The sequence below is a fragment of the Argiope bruennichi genome, chromosome 3 (genome assembly GCF_947563725.1).
Source record: "Argiope bruennichi chromosome 3, qqArgBrue1.1, whole genome shotgun sequence".
Lineage (NCBI taxonomy): Eukaryota > Metazoa > Arthropoda > Arachnida > Araneae > Araneidae > Argiope > Argiope bruennichi.
The window spans coordinates 50,964,975-50,990,034 of NC_079153.1; the positions used below are offsets into that span (position 1 = coordinate 50,964,975).

General features: G+C 29.9%; 1 protein-coding gene across 1 annotated transcript; it reads right to left on the bottom strand.

Moving 5' to 3' along the window:
- Positions 1-77: 77 nt before the first annotated feature.
- On the bottom strand, positions 78-22,821 carry LOC129963399 (proteoglycan 4-like). Its single transcript, XM_056077750.1, has 8 exons — positions 22,704-22,821; positions 15,323-15,397; positions 13,981-14,190; positions 10,040-10,102; positions 7,456-7,641; positions 5,649-5,708; positions 3,012-3,197; positions 78-605 (listed from the first exon to the last, which is right to left on the bottom strand). The coding sequence occupies exons 1-8, from the start codon at positions 22,723-22,725 to the stop codon at positions 124-126; spliced, it is 1,284 nt and encodes a 427-aa protein (XP_055933725.1). The 5' UTR covers positions 22,726-22,821; the 3' UTR covers positions 78-123.
- Between the last annotated feature and the right edge of the window lie 2,239 nt (positions 22,822-25,060).

Consider the following 25,060-nt stretch of genomic DNA (forward strand, 5'->3'; position numbering starts at 1 on the left):
TTTACACGAACGAAAATTTAGGTAAAATTTCTGTTTATAAATCCATCTCCTACAAAGGAAATCTCTCGACAAAAATATTTATTGCTAATTTTTATTGAAAAGTTGAATATCATCTGTACAATTCTACATGTATGGATGAACACATGTCATCAATTCCTCGGAAAATATTAAATCTTGTCCACACTTTTTCACCGACGGCTTCCAGTTCAGGCAGAAAATGAATAGCTTTTTACTGCTTGGATGAGGATAGCTTCCGATATCCTCAGGACATACAAACCAATCAGGTGTCTCTCCTAAATCATCGATAATGCAGTCTACATCGTCCTCATCACAGTCCGTGTCGGGAGCTGTAACTTTGGGTCGTTTGGTAGTTGTTGGCTCTTCTGTCGTAGTGGTAGTGGTTGTTTCTAGTTCAGTTGGAGTTGGAGTGGTTGTCTCTGGCTCAGTCGGAGTTGTTGTTTCTGGTTCAGTTGGAGTTGGAGTGGTTGTCTCTGGCTCAGTCGGAGTTGTTGTTTCTGGTTCAGTTGGAGTGGCTGTTTCTGGTTCAGTGGGAGTTGGGGTTTCAGTAGAAATTGGTGTTGTGGTTATTGCTTCAGTGGTTGCCTCTGAAATTTCAAGCATAAATGTTTAGTTTATTTATAATGTTTAATTAAAATGAAATGGAAGTAAGGCATGGTGTCTGTAGCTCAATAAAAAAGCAGTGGACTGTAGTTTTTTAAACAGTTTATTGTGAAACTCAATAAATGTATGCATATTAAATTAATAAAGCATTAAAATATTATAATATTGGATCACACCCTTGATTAATAGAAGGTAAATGTGAACAATAGTAAATCAGATATTTTCGTCTCCTGCTTAGTAGAGGAGCATTTATCTCTGGGTCCAGCTCGCACAAGAACTCAGTCTGAACTGAGAGGGTTCCTCTTTCGCCACCCCAGGGACTGGACTGGAAGGACTGGCGCTGCAAGTGAGCTTGAACATGTGGTGGTAACATTATAAGCCAGATAACAACTTTCGGAGAAGAGAGTACTCTTTTGTGTAGTGGTTATGTTACTCGGCTATGAACCCTAACGTTGCGAGTTCGAACCTCAAACTTGCACATTGGTGACCCTGGTTCTGAACAACCGCATCCTTCGTTCTACTGTCGTGGCTCCATCTCCATCTACCGGCAGCAACCACTCACACACGCTCGCCGTAGCCCGCCATAACATTTGGCGCGATATCAACGTTCGTCGCTCGCCATAACGCTTGGCGCGATAATCACGTTCGTCGCTCGCCATAACTGGCGCTATAAACTCTACCGACTCACTGGTGGGGGACTATTGTGGTGGTAACATTATAAGCCAGTTAACAACTTCCGGAGAAGAGAGTACTCTTTTGTCTAGTGGTTATGTTACTCGGCTATGAACCCTAACGTTGCAAGTTCGAACCTCAAACAAACACATGGGAAGGGACATATATTGGAGTATTCCTTTATGGTTATGATATATTTATGAATATATGTATGTAATATGTAATTATAATGATATATGTAATGAAGTTTGTATTATAGATACAACTTTTTTCAACTAAACAAAGAAATAGACTGCGTTTTCAAGTATCTGTACCTGCTGGAAACCGAGATAGCTATTAAATGCGCACAACTCATTGTTCAGGAGTTACTTTTTATAAATTAAATTTAAAAAAAACATTTCTTTGAAAAACTTCGATTTTTTAATAGGTTTGTTTGTAAACAAAATCACTCTCTTTATTTATATAATTATTATATTTATTAATATAATATATACATTGATATAACTTTTATATTTATTTATTGCAATCATTCATTAGGAAAATGTCTGCTCCGTTTTCAGAATTACACAAAGGAACTCTTTAATATGAAAAAAAAATTATATTAAAAGATTCTTTAAAATATAGTTGTAAAAATAAAAATTTAATTCTAAATATTTTTGACAAAAATGGAGCATTTATATTTAAAACATACTTGCAAACTAGATGACCCTGTAGGTTTATTAAGAATTCATATTTTTATTAAAAATAAACTGTTCTGAAGATATTTCATGCGATGTATTTTATAAGCTTGAATAATGATGGATTTCCCGATTAGATAGATGCTCAAGATAGCTGGAATGTTGAGATCGTAGATGGGTAGATTAACAAGATACTATTAACCTAGTTGGTAAACATATAAATTTATAAAAAAATACAATTTCTGTAAATTATAAAATATAACAACAAAATAAACATTTTGTCTCATATAATTGCTCAAGTTCCTCTCTGTTTCATTTTACATAATTATTACAGTATTTATAAGCAACGAAAATTTGCCTAAATAATGAAGATACGAATGTAGATGTCTTGCAGTCATACGATCATGAATTAATGAAATCATATGAATTTTCGCAAATCAATAAAATAAAAAAGGAATAAATAAAGATTCATAGGAAGTCCATTCGTCCACCTGTTCGAATAAAAATAAACGCGAGAACAACAAAATAAAGGAAGATAGGAAGATTTAATATCTAGAATGTCAATGTTCATTAAATTTGGAACCAAATTCATCAAAAACGTCTTCCTTTTGCGGATTTGTACTTTCACAAACATGTTAATGTGATAACTCAAAAACAGGTTGACTTAAAATCTGAAATGTGGTATGTGGTTTTGAGAGTACAGTTATTGTTCTAAGTCAAACTTTAGCTTTAATCAGTCGAAAAAAAGGCATCTAATATACATATCCAGTTTTCCCTAACTTGGGTATTAACATCATCCCAGGGATTAATCGCCAAATATCTCTTGCTAGTTTCACGCCAAAGATTGATATTTCATACCTATCGTCCGCCAATCGCATGGAGTTCATACACAAATACATTTATTAAAAAATTTCGGCGGAAATTACTCCTGCTATGTAAATTTGCTTTGGACTTGTGAACCTATAATTTATTAAAACCACAGAAATATACAGTATAAAAAGTACTAAAAAAATATGAAACTGAGATATGGTGAAATCATACCACTTGGCCTTTGTCTTGTTCCACAGTGAACATCTTTGGCTGGTTTACATTGTTTTTTGACGCCGTCGAATAGTTCTCCATCTGGGCAGGTTTTCAGAGAGGGGATGAATACGGTGCAGGTGTAGTATTTTGAGCAATCATCTGGATGCTGAAAGGTGCCGAGGATGCTTGGACAAGTAAATTTATCTGGAAAATAAAACTTGCTATTATAAGGTTTGCCTTATTCAAACTTCTACTCAAATGTTTAGCTGGCATTGACAAATAAAGCAATAATGATGCTTTGTAGATTTGAAATGAACAACAGTGTTTAGAAATGAACAAATCTTTGAAACTTATCAGCACTTCTTATTTTTGAAGCTATTATTTATATGTAATTACTTGACAATTAAAAAAATTGTTAACGTCATGTTGTAAAAGAAACTTATTTAATATGTAACAAAAATCAAAATCATTCCACTGTGGTTATTGAACAATCGAAAAAAAAAACACCTCAGGGTTAAATGTTTGTTGTAGAAACGAAAATAATTTGAACTTTTCTGCGACAAGGAAAAATAATGTCATAAAAATACCTAAAATATTTCTAAAATTTCATTAATTTTTTTTAAAGTTATACAGCTGCTAAATTAACTCATTTAAAACTGAAAGGCCCCGAATACCAATTCAGCAAAACTATAGAGGAGCACCCGAGATGTCCAGATATCAATGCGAAATTTCTTTTCCTTTTCATTAAGTGTGATAGATTGAATACCAATGGCGCGTGCTTTGTTCGTTAGAGACGCTTACCCCGATGCATTTGGAGGAAACACAGATTCCTCAGAACTCTGAAAGGATGTCCGAGTATACATTTGTTTCATAGCCATCAGATAAGCGGAATTCTCTTTTGTACATTAATCACTTAGTTCATGGACTGTAATATCAATTTTTGAGGATGGATTGGGAATTTTTCTTATTTCTGAAAAAGAAACTCAGATTCTTCTATTATTATGTAGCATCTGAATCGGAATGATCTTAGAAATAAGATGGTTAAAAATCAATGGGAAAAAAATTGAATTTACAGATTGCTGAAATTTATTTTTGTACTATAATATTTCTACAGTTATCGAGGAGAAACGGCAACGTTTCGCTAAATGATTATATTTCTAATAAAAAAATTGAAAGAAAAATAGCTACGAGGTGCATATTCCCATCCTCGAAAGAATATATATATATCCAAATTTCGAAATTCTAGATTCAGCAATCTGTTTTTATATAGCGTCAAAACACACGTGGACACACATTCTCTTTTAAAACAAAGATAAATGACAGAGAACCAATAATATAGTGCATTGGTAACATTTTAGCTATTGTGAAACTGATAATAAAATGTTTACAAATTAAATTTCATGTAGCTTTATAGTGTAAAAATTTCAATTAATAAATATTTCTCTTGCATACATCTTTGCATGTACAAAATGTCACGTTTGTACTTAAAAATTTGGCTTTATATTTTTATGTCTCATAGATGGGTTAATCATAAATGTAGATGAAGCATTCATTTTAAAATTGCAAACTTATTTAATACTAAAAAATTGTTGAATACAAATACTTGTATTTTAGTATCTCATAAAATTATCATAAAATAAATTTACTAACCATATCTGACGTTGTTCACGCTCATTCATTAACCTCTGGACCTTTTACGATTTACTAAAGATGAGAATAGATATCTTAGATTGAATCTTTAAGATACTTAAAAGAAATAGAGTAATTTCGAAAAAGAAAAGAAAACTCTTTGCTCGCAATTGCGTTCATAATGCATTAAATTTTCCTGAAAAAATAATGTATTTCAGTAGGGGAGAACGTTTCGAAATTCTGCTAATTTATGCTAATGCAATTTTAAAGCAGTTACACGTGTGTGCAAGCATTGTTAGAAGATTGTTATATCATTCATCTTTCGTTTATTTTGAAAAGTTTTGTAAATACTTCTATTAAAGTTTTATTGCCCCATTTTTTAAAATTTATGAAATTAATAAATGATTATTATTAATATCCAACTTTTAAAATTTATAAGCTATTGTGGTATATTATTCCTGAAATGAGCAACGGAAGACTCGTTCAAACTCCAGCCTGAGATATGAAAAAGTGGTCTAAATCAATAAACTTGTATTTTAATTTCTCGTCAATTTTTATAAATGATCTTTGTGCAATTCCATATGTGCATAGATGAATGTAAGAGAAACATTTTACTAATTAACACTTTTACATTATAGGGACAGTATCAAAAACCATTCCTATTAATATTTTATTATGAACCTCCACAAAAGTCTAAATATATTTATACAACTGAGCACCTTATTTAATGAACAAACTTATTTGACATAATTTTTATGGAAATTTGCATTTGTTCCACTTTTTGACACTTACTTTATTTGTGTACTAATGTTCGGAGCTTTATTGATCTCCATCTGATGACAACTGGTCATCAGATGAAAAATGTATCATACAAATAATAAGAATTTGATTAAGATAATGTCTAATCAAAGTATTTAAAAACATAATATTTGCATATTATTTATGAAAAGATTCTTTTATTTTAATTATTCTCTAGGAATTACGATGCTATTTTTTTTCTCAGAGATTTATTTAATATTTTATTACCTTTAGTAGTTACTTCGACATCGTTCTTAGTTGTAGGAAGAGCTGTTGTACCATCATTGCCTGTGAAAAATTTGAAAAGAAATTATATTAATTAAAATCATAGAAAAAAATCAGTACAAATATTAATTTGGATCATTCACTTTTTATTTGACACTAGCCGCCGTTAGTGACCAGTTGAGTAGATGGCGCTGACCAGGCTTATTATTCGTCTTGCAAACTACACAGATACTAAACAGAATCATGCTTGCTTAGTTTTCACCAATAGTCGAAAATTAGTGTTTAAAATATTTAACATTTGATGGAATAATGAAACAGGTTTGAATTCAGAGCAACAATGTAATGTATTGTTAAAAATTGAACAAAAAAAATGTTTTTAAAAAGTTACCAAAATTCAGAGAAAAGTTCTATAATTTTGAGATTCAAGTTAAATCACTTCATCATTTCATCGTCAAAAATCACTTTTGTGCAATAATATTTTCGGAATTTATTGCCGAAGCACCCGAAATCCAGATAAATTTTTAATTCAAAATTCAAAAATTTGCTCCTATATTCATATTGCTACCCTCCAAGTTATAAAGGCATCATATCTGATAACTGTTGGTCAAACAGTCTGGCCTGTAGAGTGCCAACATACACATACACACAGAGAGAGAGAGAGAACTCAAACATTCATCTTTATTATTAGTAGAGACAGAGATATGTACTTTGGATTCATTTATTGATTTTGTAGATCAGAATTATCTTACGCATATTTCAACTTTAAAATGAGTTTTTCGTACCATTAACTAGGCTAGGGACGATGCGATTCTCTAACGAATTGGAACACCTTACACCCGTCATGCTCGCGCTTTGAAAAGTAGAACCACGCTTTCCTTCGAAGAAAAAAAAAAAAGGTCGGTCAAATCGCGTTAAATGTGATAAATCCACATCATACCGTGACTTTCTCATCACGCATTGGGGCTTCCATGACAGTTCTAAGATTCTTGGTTGCCTAAATTCTGTAGTTGTTGAAGTTGACTTACTTCCGGAGTGTGAAATGGGTTTTGTCGGTTCAACACGTTAGACAACCAATCGTCATCTACTCCCATAATTTGTACATTTCTTGTTTTAATAAAATTCCGTGTCATTTCAAATATATTTGTCAATTTTTTTACCTTTTTACATACATTATTCAGTCAAATATTGAATTTTCAAATGTTAACAGACTTTTGAATCACCCGGCACTTTACGATTTAAACCATCAAGTGTATATACAGTTTTCGAGCCATATGTACCTAATAAAAAATATTTATTGGAATAATGAGTTTAATGTTCAACGAGTCATCTTTCTTGCAAGAACAGCTTTTAGGCGAGAAATCGTACATTTCAATAATAAAAAATCATATTTGTTTTGCTTATATTCTATCATACATCAGAAATATGCATTACTTGTATGAAAATGTTCAATTTCTTATATGATATTTGTGTTCCTGAAAGGAAAACGACACATTGAACATTTGCATGTCATGAATGTCATGTCACAAATGATATCTGTTGCAAATATCAACCGCAGAATCAACTAACCATTAAAATTGTAGCCCTGATGCTAACGAATTCTGGTTCCAAGACAAGAAAATATCTCTCTACATTTCCTTACGTTATTTAATAGAAACCGTTTCTTTCTACTGTCATCTCCATTTGTTTATGAATTATTTATTTTCAAAGTTAATCTGCGCTATTAAATCATGTTATGTATCAAAAATTTAAAAACATATAATGATGAAATTATTAAGAAGCAATTTCAAAATAAAATAAGATAAAATCATACCATCTGGCTTTTTTCTGGATCCGCAGTTAACATCTTTTGCTTTTTTGCATTGTTTCTTATCAGTGTCGAATAGTTCTCCGTCTGAACAAGTTTTCAGAGTTGGTATGTAGAAAGTGCAAGAGTAGTACTTTGAACAGTCGTCAGGATGCGCGAAGTTGCCAAGAATACTTGGACAAGTAAACGTATCTAAAACAGAAAAATCTTATTCGTAAAATTTCTCTTATTCAAATTTCTAGATTCAACGTCCATCATTAATCACCATTTTTATGTTCTCGCACAGAATATATAAAGAAGAGAAAGTAATTTATACTGAAACAAAAATACATTCGACTTCAAATCTTTGATGAATTCCCACATTTGAAACCTCCTTTGAACACCTTTTTTTTTAATTATGTCGATCTATCTGTATTCACGGTACTTCAAACTCGAAATAAATTAGATAGTTTCAAAATCGAGATTGTATAACCATATAATTTATTATTAGATTTGCAAATGCGTATTAGATTTTAAACGAAATTGAACAAAGTATTATCTATTTATCTAGTAGTTATTTGTGCCTATATAAATGGGGTAATTAAAACTCAACAATTTAGATGGAAGATTTAAGCACAAAAATTACAGAATTGCATCTAATAATGGATAGAATCCTACAAATGGTAGATGATCTGTTTGATTGTATGCTTATGTGTACGTGAATACGATATCTCAAAATTTCAACAAGCTAAATGAATGAAATTTGGTACATGTTCTAATATCAGTATATATGTAGGAATTTAGACAAAAGGCAATGGAGTACTTGATTTCCTTTTCTATATTAATAACCTAATTAAATCAAGATTTTCTAAGTGCTGAATTGTTAGGATTTTACGATTTATTTCACATTTCTGGAAATAGCTATTAAGCTTGTTTTTTACACTAATCAACTTAAGCGTTAATAAGAGTATGGCATCATTTCGTATTAAATTGATGAATAAAATATAATCGATTATTGTTGTAAGATATTGTAAAATTATCGTTTTGTAAGATATAATGATCGAATCGATTTGCAATTGACTTTCAATTATTGCAATTTCATATCGTCTTCGGTCACTAACTCCAATTTTTTGTGTTATTTTGCTCTGGTTAATTTAGGTATAGCCATCTTACCTAAAAAACATCCTATTCTCATTTTGTTTAAGCATAATATTCTATTTATTGAAATATTAATTGTATTATGAGCTGGTTAGTTTAGGCATAGCCGTCTTACTTAAAAAACACCCTATTCTCATTCTGTTTAAGCATAATATTTTACTTATTAAAATATAAATTATATGCTTTATTTGTATTAAATAAATTGCAAAACTTTTTTTTTTTTTGTGAAGCAACATTTAGAATTTATTATGTATAAAATAAAAGAAGGAAGGTATGAAATTGGCCACCAAAATTCTACTTTGAAAAAAAGATATGGAGTTACAAAATTATAAGGTGTTAATTAGAGAGTAGGTAATTTTTTTTTTTTTTTTTTTTTTTTATTCTCAGTTATGATAGGAGGTAAGTATTTCCGTTGACCCAAAAATGCTCAAAACTTTAAATGCGCTTTTCATGTGAGCCTCAAAGTATTATAAAGGATGTCCCAAAATTAATGCGATTTGAATTTGCCACCATTCATGTAATAAATGGTTGGCAACCCTATTTGAAAAAACCCATTTGACAGCTGATAGGTTAGCGTTAGTAAAAATGGAACGTTACAAGACAGAACCACGTGTTTTCATTGTCGAACAACATTTCAAACATAATGAAAGTCTGGCGGCTACAGTTCAAAAATTTGAGAATTGGTCCCCTAGATCGTGTGATTTAACACCATTGAATTTCTTTTTATGGGATTTTTGGAAGTCAAAGGTCTATGTCAACAAGTCCACAAGCACACGTCCATTGAAGGAAGAAATTCAAAACTACATAAAAGAAATCAAGCCACACTTATGCAAAATGGCCGTTTAAAATTTCGACGAAGGAGCGCGTATGTGCCAACAATGCCGTGGAGGCCATTTGCCCATGTGTTATTCCATACATAACCCTATTCTGTACACTTTACGATTCAATAAAAATATAACAATTTAAAGAAGGAACAGAAAAAAATGTCTTTTATTTAATTCAAATCTTGTGTTAACATGTTGTTTATCGTGTAAGGCTCCATTTTTATCCTGGCATCCTTTAGTTCTGATTCTATAATTTGTTGACACAGCACTGTCTGTAAGTGGTTTCATCGTGCAATACGTAATTACTTATTCCATCTCGAAACTGTAGTTATGACTATTATTATTACCATTAGAGAAAGGGTGGGTAACATCGGCTGTCAGGACTTTAAGCAGCTCATTGTATATTTGTATTATAATTTTATATGCTTTATCTATGTTATTAATTATCTGAAGATAAGTAAAAAGAATTGTGCTTTTATTCAGGATTTAGCTAAAATTAGTAAAAGATCGAAATTCCATCACATTACTCTAGGGAAAGTACATTACAGGTATTCATTACGAATTAAAAAGGCAATTCTATTTCTTACCACTTTTCTAAATCTTTTTTAATCTGGATTTTTTAAAATTACCTTTAGTTGTGTCTCCTCCGTCATTCTTTGTTGTAGGACGAGCTGTTGTACCGTCATCGTCGCCTGTGAGAAATATGGAAAGAAATGGGATTGCTTAAAATAATAGAAAAATAATCAGCATAATGTTAAGTTAGATAAAATTCTTGTTCAATGATATGTGCGCTTTGCATGTCGCGAGTTGAATTTTTTTTTTTTTTTTTTTGTAGATCATAAACTTATAACCGTATATTTTAATTGTGAAATGAGAAATTAAATATTTGTTCTTCGTTTTCAATTGAATATAACCATTTTTAAATTGCTTATGCTGTAAAAAGAATTTGATTTGATGACTTCTACCTTGAAATTTGACAAATAAGCGTAGCAAAAATATTCAAAATGTGTAAGATATACGATGTACTTATTTCATTAATAAAAAAAAAAACTATTTAATTTTTTTTTCTATAAATGTGGATTTGCTTAACTTTTTTTTTAAATTATCGTTGAAAAGAATTTTATACTTTTTGTTTACAATACTTCACAATTTATATATCCAGCTTCTGTAAGTATTTGATGTAATAACATGACAAAGAATGGCATTACTGGAGAAGAATTTTTTCTTTGAGAAATACATTTTTAATAAATGGTGTTGTTGTTGTTTCTAATGGCATTGTCATGGATAAGCCCAATTGACCAAGTCAGCAATTTTAAGCCGAGAGAGCGTCTCTTGTCTTTTCAGTAGCGCCATCTAGGGCCAAGAGTACGTTTTAGCTACTCACGCGTCACAACATACCCTATCAACCAGGCTATCCTGGCCTCAATACATGTTGAATGTTTAAATGCCTCCTTTTTCTGATAAATGGCCCTTACCATCATCTCTCTATTTTTCATTGCTATTTTGCTGTGTCTTGGAATTTTTATAGAAACGAGGCAGACTTCTTTTATTATAACTATGATCTTTCCCGGCTGAGAATTTTAAAAAAATCTTTGTTGAAAAAAAAAGATTAAATGGAACCAATTATGCAGTCAGAAACCGACAACCATTTTGTAGATTTAGATTCCATTATAAAAAGCTATAATGAAAAATATAATATCCTATATAAAATTGGAACAATTTCAATATTTTGCCTTGAAGACTAGTTATTAAAATAATAACTAATTTTAGAAATTTCAGCATCAAATTTCTTTTTATTTTATGATGCGAATTTTTTTTTTATCTCGTATTGTCCATTGGAGAGTTTGTTCTTAATTCATAATTATTTGTCTAGTTAACATATTTGATTTTACTGAATAATTGAACGAGCATTTAATTTTTTCATGAAATGTTAAAAACTGAATTTCTTGCAGTCTTCTGATATTCAAACATGAAATGTGATATCCAGCATGATATATACTTTTCAGTCGAGAACTTTTGTATGCACATGTGAAACATATTTTTTATACATATTTATATAAATATATTGGCTAGGAAGTAGCCAAAAGCAGCATAATAAAATAAGCAAAAGTAAGTCTTTTCCCATTATACAAATGAAACCAAAACCGACCTAAATATAACAGTAAAGGTTTATGAAATCGTTTATTGATAAGGAATAACTCTACAATAATGTAAATTTAGCAGATTACCCTCATTCTAGAAGATTGTTATTCTATGCAACAAATTCATTTTGAAAGCAAAGTTTTCTTTAAATTCTAATTCTATGAGAAAAATTTGGCACTGTGACTGCATTAGCTACCACTTCATTCCGTTCCTCTAGAAAATCATTGACAAATTGAGTATACTCCATTATCTCGCGCTATTGAATGAAAGGAAAATCATCTCCAACAGCTCTCCTTGAAACCCGGTAAAAAAAATTAAAAATCTCATCTAGATAATGTAATGGGATTACAATACCTCTATCAGAGACATGTAATGGTACCTGACATTCGAAATTGGGCTTTCCTATCGAGAAAATTTTTATTAAATTGATCGTTTTCCTTCCTGTTGAAGGGACGATAGCGAATTCAATCTACTTCCAGATGAAATTTTGTCGCAAATTACTCCATTTTAAATTTCGTCTGATAACAGAAAGTAATATGACCCCAATTTTGTTACATCCGTAAATGGCATTCTTGACTCAACAAAAGACAAACACACATGTGTGATGTATTGAAAGTAATGAATTTCATTAGTTTCTTGAACATAAATTGCCTTCTTTACTAGATGTGATCGTATAACTTGCCTAAAAATTGCTGTTTCAAATTCAACATTGAAATTCCGAGAGAAATTTATTATTTAATTAGGCCGTTATGCGTTAGTTAACCTTATTAGTCATCATTTAACCTCCTTCAAACTATGCAGGCCACGTACTCATCTTCTGGAGATATTGAGGCATTTTTGTGATCTTCCTGACGAAGGTAATTTGGTATTTGTACCATAATCAGAACATTCATGCGAAATATCTTTGTTATAAAAGAGTCTTAAATAATTCATCATCATCATAAAAAAAAAATCTTAAACATGATTAGATTCTTAACTGACCATGAAGACTTACTTATTTTTCCAAGCAATGTTTTAACATCCCTCTCATTTTATTCATTAAACTGTGAGGGATACCATTAATATCCCTCATATTTTATTCATATTAAAACAAAATGGAGGATTCCCCCAGAGAATGACTGGTATGCGGTAGGTGTCCAGGGTTGTCTCTGGCGTGCACCGGTTCGAGGAGGGTTCAAACGCTCTTATCTAGGCTAAGGTCTGGCCATATAAAAATTCTTTTCTTCATCAGAGGCCAAAAGGTGTACACCCTTTGCTACTGCTCGACCAACGCTTCTTTCCCCCTCATATCATTCATTGACTATATTGGCGCCTCTGTACGGCAGCTGATGAATGAAGGGGAGTCAGTTTACAATCTTATCATGCGAATCGGTCTCTTGAACTTGGTTTGAATCGGTGTTCAATCCAAAGGGGATAAGCAACAGCAACAACATTTTATTCATAGTATACCTTTAATCCTCTGCTAGTACTTCATTTTTTATAATTGCTTTATTTTTTTATTCAAACTGTACAATATCATGTTCATTAATCCAGTTTTTCTTGTACTCTAGATATTGTTACGGATCTGTGATGCGGCTTCCCAGCATAGTTGGTTCCATAGGAGGTCCCAGAGCTTGGCGACAAACTTTGGCGACTTTGGCGCCAAAATAGATTATACCCGAGAGATAGTATAGATTATCGAGAATTTTCCTTATCCGTCCAGTTGGAACCGAGTTACGCCTCGAACGTTCCTGATTGGTTGAGAGGCTTCTAGCCCCGCCTCCTGAGACCTATAAAAGGAGCTGCCGGGGAGTAGTCGTGAACCAGATCGAAGTGTAGTCGGAAGCAACAGAGAAGAGTAGTCGGGATCGACGGTGAAGAACTGGTCTTCCAGGGATAAGCGGAACAGCGACGGAGTCAAGCTAGTGCTGAACTAAGCTGTGCGTTACTGTCTGCAGTAGAGTCTGGTTGTATGCTGCACGTCTCGGCTGAAGATAATCGTCTTCTGTGCTGTATATAGTTGTCGTCTTTGTGCTGTCCTGTGTGTCTTCGTGTAAATAAAAGTCGTTGTTTCATTTCCTACTGCCGCCTGCTGATTGAGTGTTCTCCACACCATATAACTCCCACTATCCAAACGAACCCCGGAAATTTCGCAACAATATTTTTCATTCTGGATTTTAACATTTTTTTTATTAATGTTATATGTATTCGTATTTTGTCATTTGTATTTTCTTTTCAATTCATTACAATGAAATTTTTTCCTCTTCTTATTTTTTTAATAAGACCCATCTACATCTATACCAAACCGAAAAGAAGACACATGAGCTCTAGAAAAGAAGGTGTGGTGTAGTGTTAACAGTTAAATCATATGATGCGATGAGTAGAGGGAAAGTGATGTTACACTGCGCTGGTGGTTAGAGAACACATATATCGAACAATAATGTCTTACCTTTATCACATACTGCAATGATGAAAGGTAAGCACACTTTTCTGTATTTATCAAACTGCATCCTGCGATTGCACTTCTTTCTGTTGGCCACGCCTCCTACGCAGATGTAAAAGGCGGAGCAATCGAATATATCGGCAAAAGTACCAAAAAGTGATGGGCAGACAAATTTACGTTTGTTGTCCCATGGCCAGGCACGAAGTTCTCTCTGCCCTGACGAGAGCAAGAATAAAAGAAAATAGTTTATTACATGTATAAATTGCAGTGATTATCTAGAATATCTTGCATATTTTGGTCTATAAAATGTGAAGGAAAAAAAGCCATATTAAAATTCATTATTATGTAACCACATCAGGGAAACAATGAATTTTTTTAAATATAATGTTATATATAATTACTAGTATTTTTGAATTTTTACATAAACAAGATTGGAAAAAATACCAATGAAACAAAAATATAACAGTAAAAATACAAAATTGCTTTGACATTTGAAAAAAAAAATAATTAAAAAAATAGGAAAGGTATACAACAAAAATCTCTTATTTTTAGAAGTTTATCAAATGATTCGCACAAAATTTTGCAAATAAGTAATGTATATTACCTAATTTTCCAAACAAGGAGAAAAAAAAAAGATGTGTTTATTTACTTTCTTTGAATTCTGGGATTCAATTGATAAATAGCACGAAATGTTCAATTATTTTCACAATATGAAGCATTAAGACAATCTGTTGAAACAATCACGTATCTTATTCTGTAATTCAGGAATTAAAAGGTATATTGAGAAATTATTATATGAAATTAGGACAAAAAATATACAATGAATTTTTTTAGATTTCATCAAAATTTAGTATTTCAGAAAATACCATTTAAAGATGTAAAATGTACGTTATGCAAATAATTAGCAATCAATCTGGCTTTCCAAAGAGTGAATGTAGAAATCAATGTAAAGAATAGTTCGAAAAGAATTGCCCAGTTAAAAAAAAATCCCAACATTTAAACATATTAGATGTGAATTGTACTGTTTAATTTAACATTTTAACCTAAATTAGTTTTCAAAACGTTGAACACTGTCTATTTGTTAAAATTATTATTTAAAAAATAATTTAAGAAAGTTCAACTATGATTATTACTTTATTTATTGGTTTGCATTATTTATTAAGACTGCTAAATATTGAAGATAAATCTGTACTGCCATTTTCAATTCAAAAAGAGTCCTTTTCTTTTGCATAATTAATTTTTAACCTCAGTGTCTCTTACTACAAATTTTTAGAAAATGAAATTTTAAATCATCTCCTTAGCTTTGAATTAGATTAATCGATTAGTATAATGTTAATATTTATCTTACCTGTTCCAGAATCTTCTACATTTTCAACCTCATTTTCGCTTCTTGCAATTTCAATCAGAGGAATCAGAAATATGACTGCATAAAAAAAGGAAAAGAAATAGTAGTCAATTCACCACGATTTTTTTTAGATTTAGAATAAAAGTTCAACTTTAAGATTTTTTTAGATTTTTTTTATTTCCACTTTAAAACTGCTATTAATTGTTCGAATGTACTTATGTATTCAGGAATCTATTATGATTTTATAAATTTCAAGTTTGCTGTTGTAAATTGTATCTAAATAAATGCCCTCACTTTGCAAAACTGAACGAGCTCCAATTAATTTTGCATAGTGAGCTGTTAATTTTGAGAATTATGATTGCGTATAATGTATTAATTAATTTTATAAATACGCAGTATTGGGAAAGGGTTCTATGTATGTTTTGCCAAAATGGCTATATTTCAAAGTATGGAGATTATTCCTTATCTTATAAACAGATCCAAATAAACGTGAACTTCTTCTCTTACAGTGACGTATAACCCCTGGGGGAGGCACCTCGAAAAGAGGATGAGACACTTCTGTTATGGTGGTTGGATCTCGCCACCCTGGAGGATACACAAAAAGGAGGAAGATCTGGTTCCTCCCATCGATAATGGGACGTACTTCCTTCGGGAAGGGTTGTACTGTGGCCGGTGATGGCCCTTAGGACTCAACCACAGTTCCCGTCAATGTTGCTGTTGCGGCGGTATGATCATTCAGTTTTCTTGGGCCTTCGGGAGGGTCGGAGAGTCAGTGATATGACTTACAATGACTTATTTGACACGTACATCAAATTACCGAATTTTTAGTGCTTAAATTTGCAATTAAACAAAAGTATTAAGTAATTTAAAACACAAAAATTACTTGGAAGTGCTTTAATATTTCAAATGCTCTTTATATTAATCCATTATTATCCATATTATATTGATTGAAATAACAGTATATATTCCAAATAGGACGTGTCATATAATTAGAAGATTAAGTACATTCATAGGTCAAGGGATTAAACTTTTTCTATGTATGTAAATTCAGCGATATAAGAAAATATTAACAGATTTAATTTAAAAACATATATAAATATATAAACATTATAAAAGCTTGTAAATATATCTAAAGAAACCTAAAACTGTGTATAATATTTGAAGAATGCATCAGATAATATAACATCTTGGATATTCAACTGCCAAGTGCTTATCTCATGATTTCCATTCTATTTTTTAATGCTTCTTTTGGTTTCTGCAGAGTAATGTGTTTATCATTTAAAGCGGCGAATTCTCTATACATATAAAAGGGTGTGTTTATGTGTATCGTTTCTCTATAGGACTCATTATATTTAGAGCTACCAAATTCGATACAGATATATTTTAGGGAGTGAGAACATTAAACTCGAAAGTATTCATTTTGAAATTTTGATTCATTAAAAATTAAACGAATTATTAATGTTTTTCAGCCAAAGCTACCGAAAATATCACAGCACAAATTTGATTCCTATACCGTTTTAAAATATAAGATATTATATCTTTTAAGATATCAATTTAATTGTGATCTCATTTTATGCTAAATTTTGACAGTTAAAAATTATATATACTTTTTCCGTGATTGTTAACTATAATTTTAATGTTGCATTGAAATTCTTTGTTTCGTCAAATATTTAATCAGATGGTTTCCTTATGTTGTTAAAACTATGGAAGAAAGGTTTTGAAAATTATATGCGTTACGGCAGAATTAGAACAGTAAATTAATAATCGCAACAGACGAATGGGTGGGGGTGGTAGTTTGAAATAGATTAATCACTGAATAGATTAAGTATATAATCACTCATCAAAATTTGCATTCTCTAAGAAATTACATATCGTTATTATTTTTATTGAATTATGTATTTTAATTTTATTATTTATGGAAAGTAAATTAATGTATTATAAACATTTAAAATTACAACGTAATGCTTAAGGAGAAAAAGCTATAATAGTTCGATGTAATAATCCTTTATGTCTCTTATTTTTAATCTAACAATTGTATTATCTTACAACTATGACGATTTTTAATAAAAATAATTTTAACGGAAATATAAAATTAAATATAGAACCACATTTTAGGTCCAGTTAAATATATATATATATATATATATATATATATATATATATATATATATATATTTAATAATAGATGTTGCGAACTTGGAGTTGCAAATATGGCTCTTTGTGAATAATAAATGGTTACCGAATTCCCAACTAGAGAGATGAAATTTTGTATGTGGCTTTCGTCTCAAAGTTTTAAATGTCTATCAGAGTTAGCCAAACTTCGTCCATGCGTTGATTGTCTAACCATCTATCTATTCATACGACTGAGATAGCAATAAGCAAAGTGGATGAAATTTGTCATATGGTTTAATCCGTAAAACTACATATCTGCGTCGAATTTTGGATAAATTCCACCAATTCGTTTGCCGCATGAATTTGTCGATCAGTCATTTAATGTGTGTGTACACTCAACTCAACTAATAAACTCAAGTCACTCAAAATATAAGTGATAATTCAAAAAATGTGACCAGCTATACAAATGAAATCTGATATCTGATACGGAATTCTTACAAGCTGTTTGTAGATTTGTATCAATTGAATTGTGAAGGTCAAAAAGCATAGTGACTTTTTCCTTCGTTATACATCTATGTGAAGCATATACCTCAACATATTATGGAACCAAAATAGAAAGGTCATTAGAATAATATCGATAATCTTCAATCCTTTAAATGCATATTACCATTAATATTTGATTAATGTTCGTCATTTTTGAAATCAAGTTTGAACCTTATTTCTTGCGGTCGCTTTTGGTGATCATCTATTTCGCTAGGATTATTGGTATGTTTAATTTCAATTAAACTACTTATACCAAACTTTATACTCATGATCCCTCGAAAAATATTTTTAAACGTCATATTGAGATTATTTTTAAAAAGTACTATTTTAATAGCCGTAACTTGTTCTTTTTATTGTATGTATTTCAATTTTCAACTAACTTCTTCTCAAGCAGCAATGCAACTTGTTGCAAGTCTATTTCTTCAATTTTTCATCATTTGACTCTATCTGACACAATAGCTGTCCATCGATTTACTCCTAACTGCTTCAGATTCTTTTCAACACTACTCAGCCATCTGCTGAATGGTTTTCCACTTCGACGTTCTTCCTCTATTCTTTAAAAATTCATTTTTTAATTGGGAATGCAACATCATATCTAGGTATAAAACCCCTAAATCATTAGTTTTTATTATTAATATCCCTCTCTTTCTCCCAGTAAAGCAATTTTAAACATCAAATTTTGCGGTGGCCATTTTAACCGCATAAATAACCATTTTATTGTAGTTGTCTTATACCTATTCTTCTCATTGTATTCATGAACTTTCCGAATGGAATGATAATAGCATAAAATAAAGTGATTGTCCACGCTATTTGGCAGCAAATTATTTTATATAGCGCTGTAACTATATCTTTTCAGTTCTCATGTAAAATATAAAACGAATATCACACAATCATGGCACAGTATATGTCTCATGCAAAATGCTAAACAAACATGGCTGAATATACAAGTATTATATGAGCACATTTAACAGTATGTTAGCTGGATTAAAAGATGTTGATAAAAAATTAAAATAATAGTATTAAAATAAGCAGTGTAATCATCCGGAATATCATATGCCTTCACTAATATTCTTAATATCTCAATAAAATTTGTTATAAATACAACGAAAACTTTCGTGAAATAAAATAAAGGAGCAAACGTTCACAACGATATTGTAAAAGAAAATGAACATGTGAACAGAACCTAAAGTTTTTAATAAAGAATGAAATTACATGACTGAGTATTTATAGAAACAATGAAAACTATCTGAATATTATTGCAATAACGAAAAATATTTTTGAAAATTATGCAAAAAATTATTTTTAAAAATTTTTAAACGCCCAATTGTTATAAACTATCAATTTATAACAAATAAATTGATATTATTGAATACAGGTTATTTTTTATTAAAATGAATTTTAAGTTAGCGCAAAAATCAATTTTGTTTGATTGTATTTTTGAAAATTATAGTGGGAAAAATAGAAAAATGTTGCTTAATTTTTAGTCACTAAAAATATTTCAAAAAAGTCATTCCAAAGGTGCTTGTGCCAAAATGTATTTACGACAAATTGATGATTTTATGACAAATAGTTCGATTCCAACAATTTGCCCTATAGAGCGTCAACAGATAAATATATATATTAACAGGGATCAACACAATTTTAAAATGTGAATATGAAGTCAATCATGAAATAAATTTTCAATGACGTCAAATTAAAATTAAAAATATGAAGCAATGTGGAGTCAAATTTCAATTAGAAACTTCGTTAAATATTAATCACAATTTTAATGATATCAATTAAATTTAAAACTCAGAATAATAAACGATACTATCACAATGTGGGACAGAGGTTAATCACGTTTTTACAATAACTGAACTTCGTCAATGAGAGTGATAGTTATCTTTAATAGTTATCTAATACGACGGATATTTTTCAGATAAAAGAGGAGTAGACTTTGTTTTATGTTTTTGTTTGTTTGGAGAGTATTTACAAAACTTCTACGCATCTGAAAGTGAATGGTAGTAATAAAATATCTTCGAAAGTCAAATCGTTTCCAATCTTATCTCAATTTCTCCAATAATAATGGTTTACGTCATTTATTCTATTTTAAGGCTAAATTAATTTCTTTTCTAATATGTAATCACTAAAATGAGTTCTTATTGTTTCGCACAAAAAGTATATTAAAAGAAATTAATAAAATTGTCTATGAAATCGACTTCGAAAATTTAAAAACCTTTTCGATTTAGATTTTCCAGAATCCAAAAAAACATATTTTGGGATTTATGTTTATCTGTTTCTGAACAAAATGGTTAAAAAAAATGCTACAAGCTAAACGGAAGATCTTATCTTAATATCGAAATAATTTTTTCCATCAAATTTTGAATGAATTCTATTTATGTAAAGTCCATTTGAAGAGCAGCACGTATCTAGTAAACAGGGCTACTTTTTAGTAAATATCAGTCAAAGTTTTCGAAATATTTCAGTACCCTTTTTTTTCAAAACAATTTTCTTTTGTGTATACTCTCAGAGAGCTGAAATACTTGTATAAACAAGTCTTTTAAAAAATATATAAGGTTTTATTTAATTATTAACTAATGTAGCCAACGTTGCTTGGGATAAAAATGCTTTCGTTTTAAATATTTTTATATTAAAATTTTTTACATAAAATATTATAACATACAAAATTTTTTTATTGGTTAAAACGTCTTTTGATTTAAAATGACAATATCCATTAAACAATGCCATTTTTTAAAAATGCCGATAAATAATTTTTTTCCAAAATTATTATCTATGTGTATATTCCCCATTCCATATAAGTGTATATTCCCCCCATATTTGTTATAAGTACTTAAAAAATTTTCATAAATACTAAAGTGTAAGAAAGGTATTTTTGAATAATTTGAGACAGTTAAATAGACATTTAATTTTTTTTTCTTAGTAAAGAAAAATGAGAAAATAAATCAAATTAACAGCTGTTTCTGGCATAAATTATTAATCGTCTGCTTTTAAACTTTTTTTAAAGAATTCTTAGTAGGAAAACGATAAAAAAAATATATTACCCATTGTCATTTAAAGAATAAAATAGAAATTTCAAAAAATAAAAAAAATTCATTATTACCAAGCATTGGAGTATCTTTATTTAAAAATCATCTGCATGTATTCAGTGATTTGTTAAATTTCGAAAGATTGATAAAAATTGAATTAAAACGTCTGTGGAATTGAAATTGTTATCTCTGAAAAGGTAAGAATCTTGAATATTTTTAATGGTATTAAAATCTTTCTTGTGGAAAAATTTGCTCTGAAATTACTATGAATTTTTATTTACTATTTTGATTAATTTCTAATTAATTAAAAATTTTATTTTTTTATTTTTAAAAGTTGCAATATTTTTTTCGTTTATCGTAAATAAGAAGTGTACAAAATGATTAAATTCAACAAAATTGTTTAGAAATACATACATAGCAAATGTTCTTTTTTTAATATTAAGATTTAGTTACTTTACTTAGTTGAGATATATATTAGTAACACTTATTCATTAGCATTAAGTGCATTCTTTTTTTTTTCCTTTTCTTCTCATTAATTTTTACTTTTTCTTATGCTAAACATGCTTCTCTTATAAAAGTACTGTATTTGTGAAATTGAACAGGAAAATTTTCATGAAAATTTTAGCCTTCCAGTGAATTATCAGAAAATTATATACGATCAGAAAGTTTTAGCAATTTCATCAATAAATACACATTATTGTTATCCAATAGCTAAATTAAGAAGCATCACAAAATTTTTATTTTTTTTAATTATAGGACGCAGAAATAAAAAAGAGACCCTACTACCATTTTATGGATTTCGAATTCAATATTTCAAACCCCACAATGTGCGTAGTTTATTGACCAGAATGGAATCAAGTTTAATCCATTCTGCAAAGAATTTTTCTGTAATATTAAACGAATGCGAAATCTATAAAATAATGGTAAATTGCTTCTAACTAAAATCTAAATATGTTAAAAAACTGACATAATTTTATATGTGTATATTTTTTATATATTATACTGCATTCTATATATATATATACACATCCTCAGTCTAACTTTAGCTTTCCGATTTATCTTCCTTTTCTAAATGAAAAAAAAAAAAAAGATTAAAGAAAAATCAGTCAAAATTCAGTTTAGATAAATCCATTAGTCTGTAATCTTTTAACGTTCTCTTCTTCATGATTCTTATTTGCTTTTTAATTGAAAATGCTAAATATAATCTTTAAATTAAATTGTGCTTTCCTTTTTTGAATAAGTTTGTTTATTTAAACAAAACATTTTTAATGCTGGTGTGCTAATATTAAACAAACAAAAACAGAGCTGTAAATGAAGTAATCATCAATCATTTGCTTTAGATGGCAAAAGAAAGGTTGTAAAAAATAATTAATTCTTTTTAGAAGTATTTCTAAATTTGAATTTTGTGTCAAAGATATAACAATAATATTTAATTACTAGATTTTAATATCAATATAAGACCAAAGATATTATCTTCTTTTATGCTTCCATACATTTTCAAATAAATAGGAAATCCTTTAAATTTTAAAAATAGGACTCTTCTTTTAGGACAAAAAATAATTATAAATCGGACAATTAAATTTGGACAGAAAAAACATTTTACTTATTTAAAGTTATTAGCACAGATTTTAACTTGACTTAAGGTCATAATTTGATTTTAAAAGATCGCAATTTAGGTATTTTGCATATAATAAAATACTTACGAAAGAGGTAACGTGAATTCATGGCAGCAGTGTAGTTCGGATAATACTTTTCTTAGAAAAAGCATTCAAGAGACTGTGAGAAAAAGAAAAGGCCATGTGTAAGAAGACATATGTGCTTACGTATTTCAGTATAATTTGTTGATAAAAATAATATGCGACCAACAGTTGACAGATAAAATTTTCATTTGATATGATGACATTGAAGAGTTAGATGATAACCCTTACTTACGATGAATTGGATCAAATCCTTAAGACCCAATCAATATCAATATATTTATAAAAATGATGCATGTTTGTTTGCATATGCTTCAAACAAATCTGCAATTTTTATCCGATTCTGATACAATTTGGCACACGTGTTCTTCAAGACATGACAAAGATGGTCAAAGTCCAAAAATTAATTTAAATATCAGTTAATTATATATTGAACAAGTTTTTATTATTTTTCAGCTATATCATCTGAAAGCACTAAATTGAAAAAAAATCATATTATCTTAAAACTCAAAAAACTATCTTTCTAATGATAATGAATTTTCCCTTAATTTTAATGCATTTCCTAAATTTAATTTGATAAAATCTGCAACTATGTTTTTATTGTTATGATAAAATTCAATTTAATTTTCTTATTCCGTCAAATCATTCAATCTCATCCTTTTACCGACGTAACAATTAAAATAAAAAAAATTATAATGCTTTTATTTCATATATATTTTTTAATTTAGTAGTAATTTTCAGTAGAATAATTCCATTAAAATTTATATTTAATGATTCTTATCAAATAGCAAAGTGAAATGCATTTCATATCAATAGCTCAGTAACTATGAAAGTCAATATTTTAGACGATCAAGCTGGTCATCACAGGTGGCTTATTATCATAAATATGAAATCAACAAACTCAGTGGAGATGGTAAGAGACTTTTTATCATCAAAAAAATTATAGTTAAGATTTTTAAAAGAAGAAAATTAAAATTATTTCGGTATTAATGAAGTGCGATTAAAATTAACTACCCGAATTCTTCTTATAAATTTTCTCATATATTTAAAAAATACAGCTCGTTTTGTGTTTATTTATTGTAAATAAATTACGAGACAAAAGTGCATATTGACAATTCTTCCCTTTGATCAATTAGGTTCAAAAGTAATGAAGTTGAGTAATTGTTTGGATGTAATTTTTTTTGGTAAGTGATTCACTTAAAAATTTCATCTATAAATCTTTTCTGGTTTTGTTTGTTTCTTATGGCACTTGCCACTGACAAGCCCGCTGTTACGAAGACAGCGATTTAAGCCTGAGGGGGAACGTCTCTTATTTTTTATAGAGCAGCGCCAACTAGGGCCAAGAGTACGACTTTGCCACTCACGCATCACTCATTCGCTTGCACAACCCCTTTTTACAGGAGGGCACATTCACACATCTCACAGATAGAACAACCATGCCCAAACCGGGACTCGAACCCGGGACGCCCAGATCACGGGGAAGACGCGCTACCCCTATGCCAGGACGCCGGCTTTTCTGGCTTTGAATTTGCTAATAAATTCTTTAATACTTCACCGTCTCAACTGTCTCCAAGAATGGCGTCAGAAATATACGCATCTTTTTGCTCCTTCCTCTCTTTTCTACCCCGCAGTGCATGTACAATAAATGGAACAACAAATATTCGGATCCCAATTATTCGAATCTCTAATTATCTAAATCATTTTTGGGAGATTAAAAAAAAATAATGAAAATATCAAAACTGGTAAAAAAAATATTGGAAGCGTAATAGTGGTGAAAACAATGTATTTGCTGGAAATTAATTTGAATTGAATTAAAACAGAGTGGATAAATGCTGTATTACGCATTTTAAATTTGATTACATATGCATATAATTAACTTCCTAACATAACTTCTTGTGACTTCCTTTTTTATGAAGTAAATCTTACAGTCTTTTCTTTTCTTTTTTCTTTTCTTATGAAGTAAATCTTCTCAGTTTTCCGTATCTCATGTTTGCTAAATCTGATTTCATGAACTTAAGTTTATGTTTGACATGTTTTTATTTTACTTCTGAATTTTATTCCATTACCCGAATTCCCGTGTAGCTACACTAGCTTCAGCTCAATTTAATTCGAATAATCCTATGTAAAAAAATTAGCGACAACATATGCCACAGATGAAATCGGGGCGAAAATCAAAACGTACGTTCAAACGTATTCTGACGCAATAGCTTCGAGTTTAAGGTCGAATTAGAAGATTGGACGTAATTAGAGTGGGAAGAGAAGGTGGCGAATCTTCCTTAATGGTAGGAACAAACAATCAAAGAATACATTTATCAAGAAGGAATTGCAATACTAGTTTTTATCTTTTTTCTTTATCTGACACA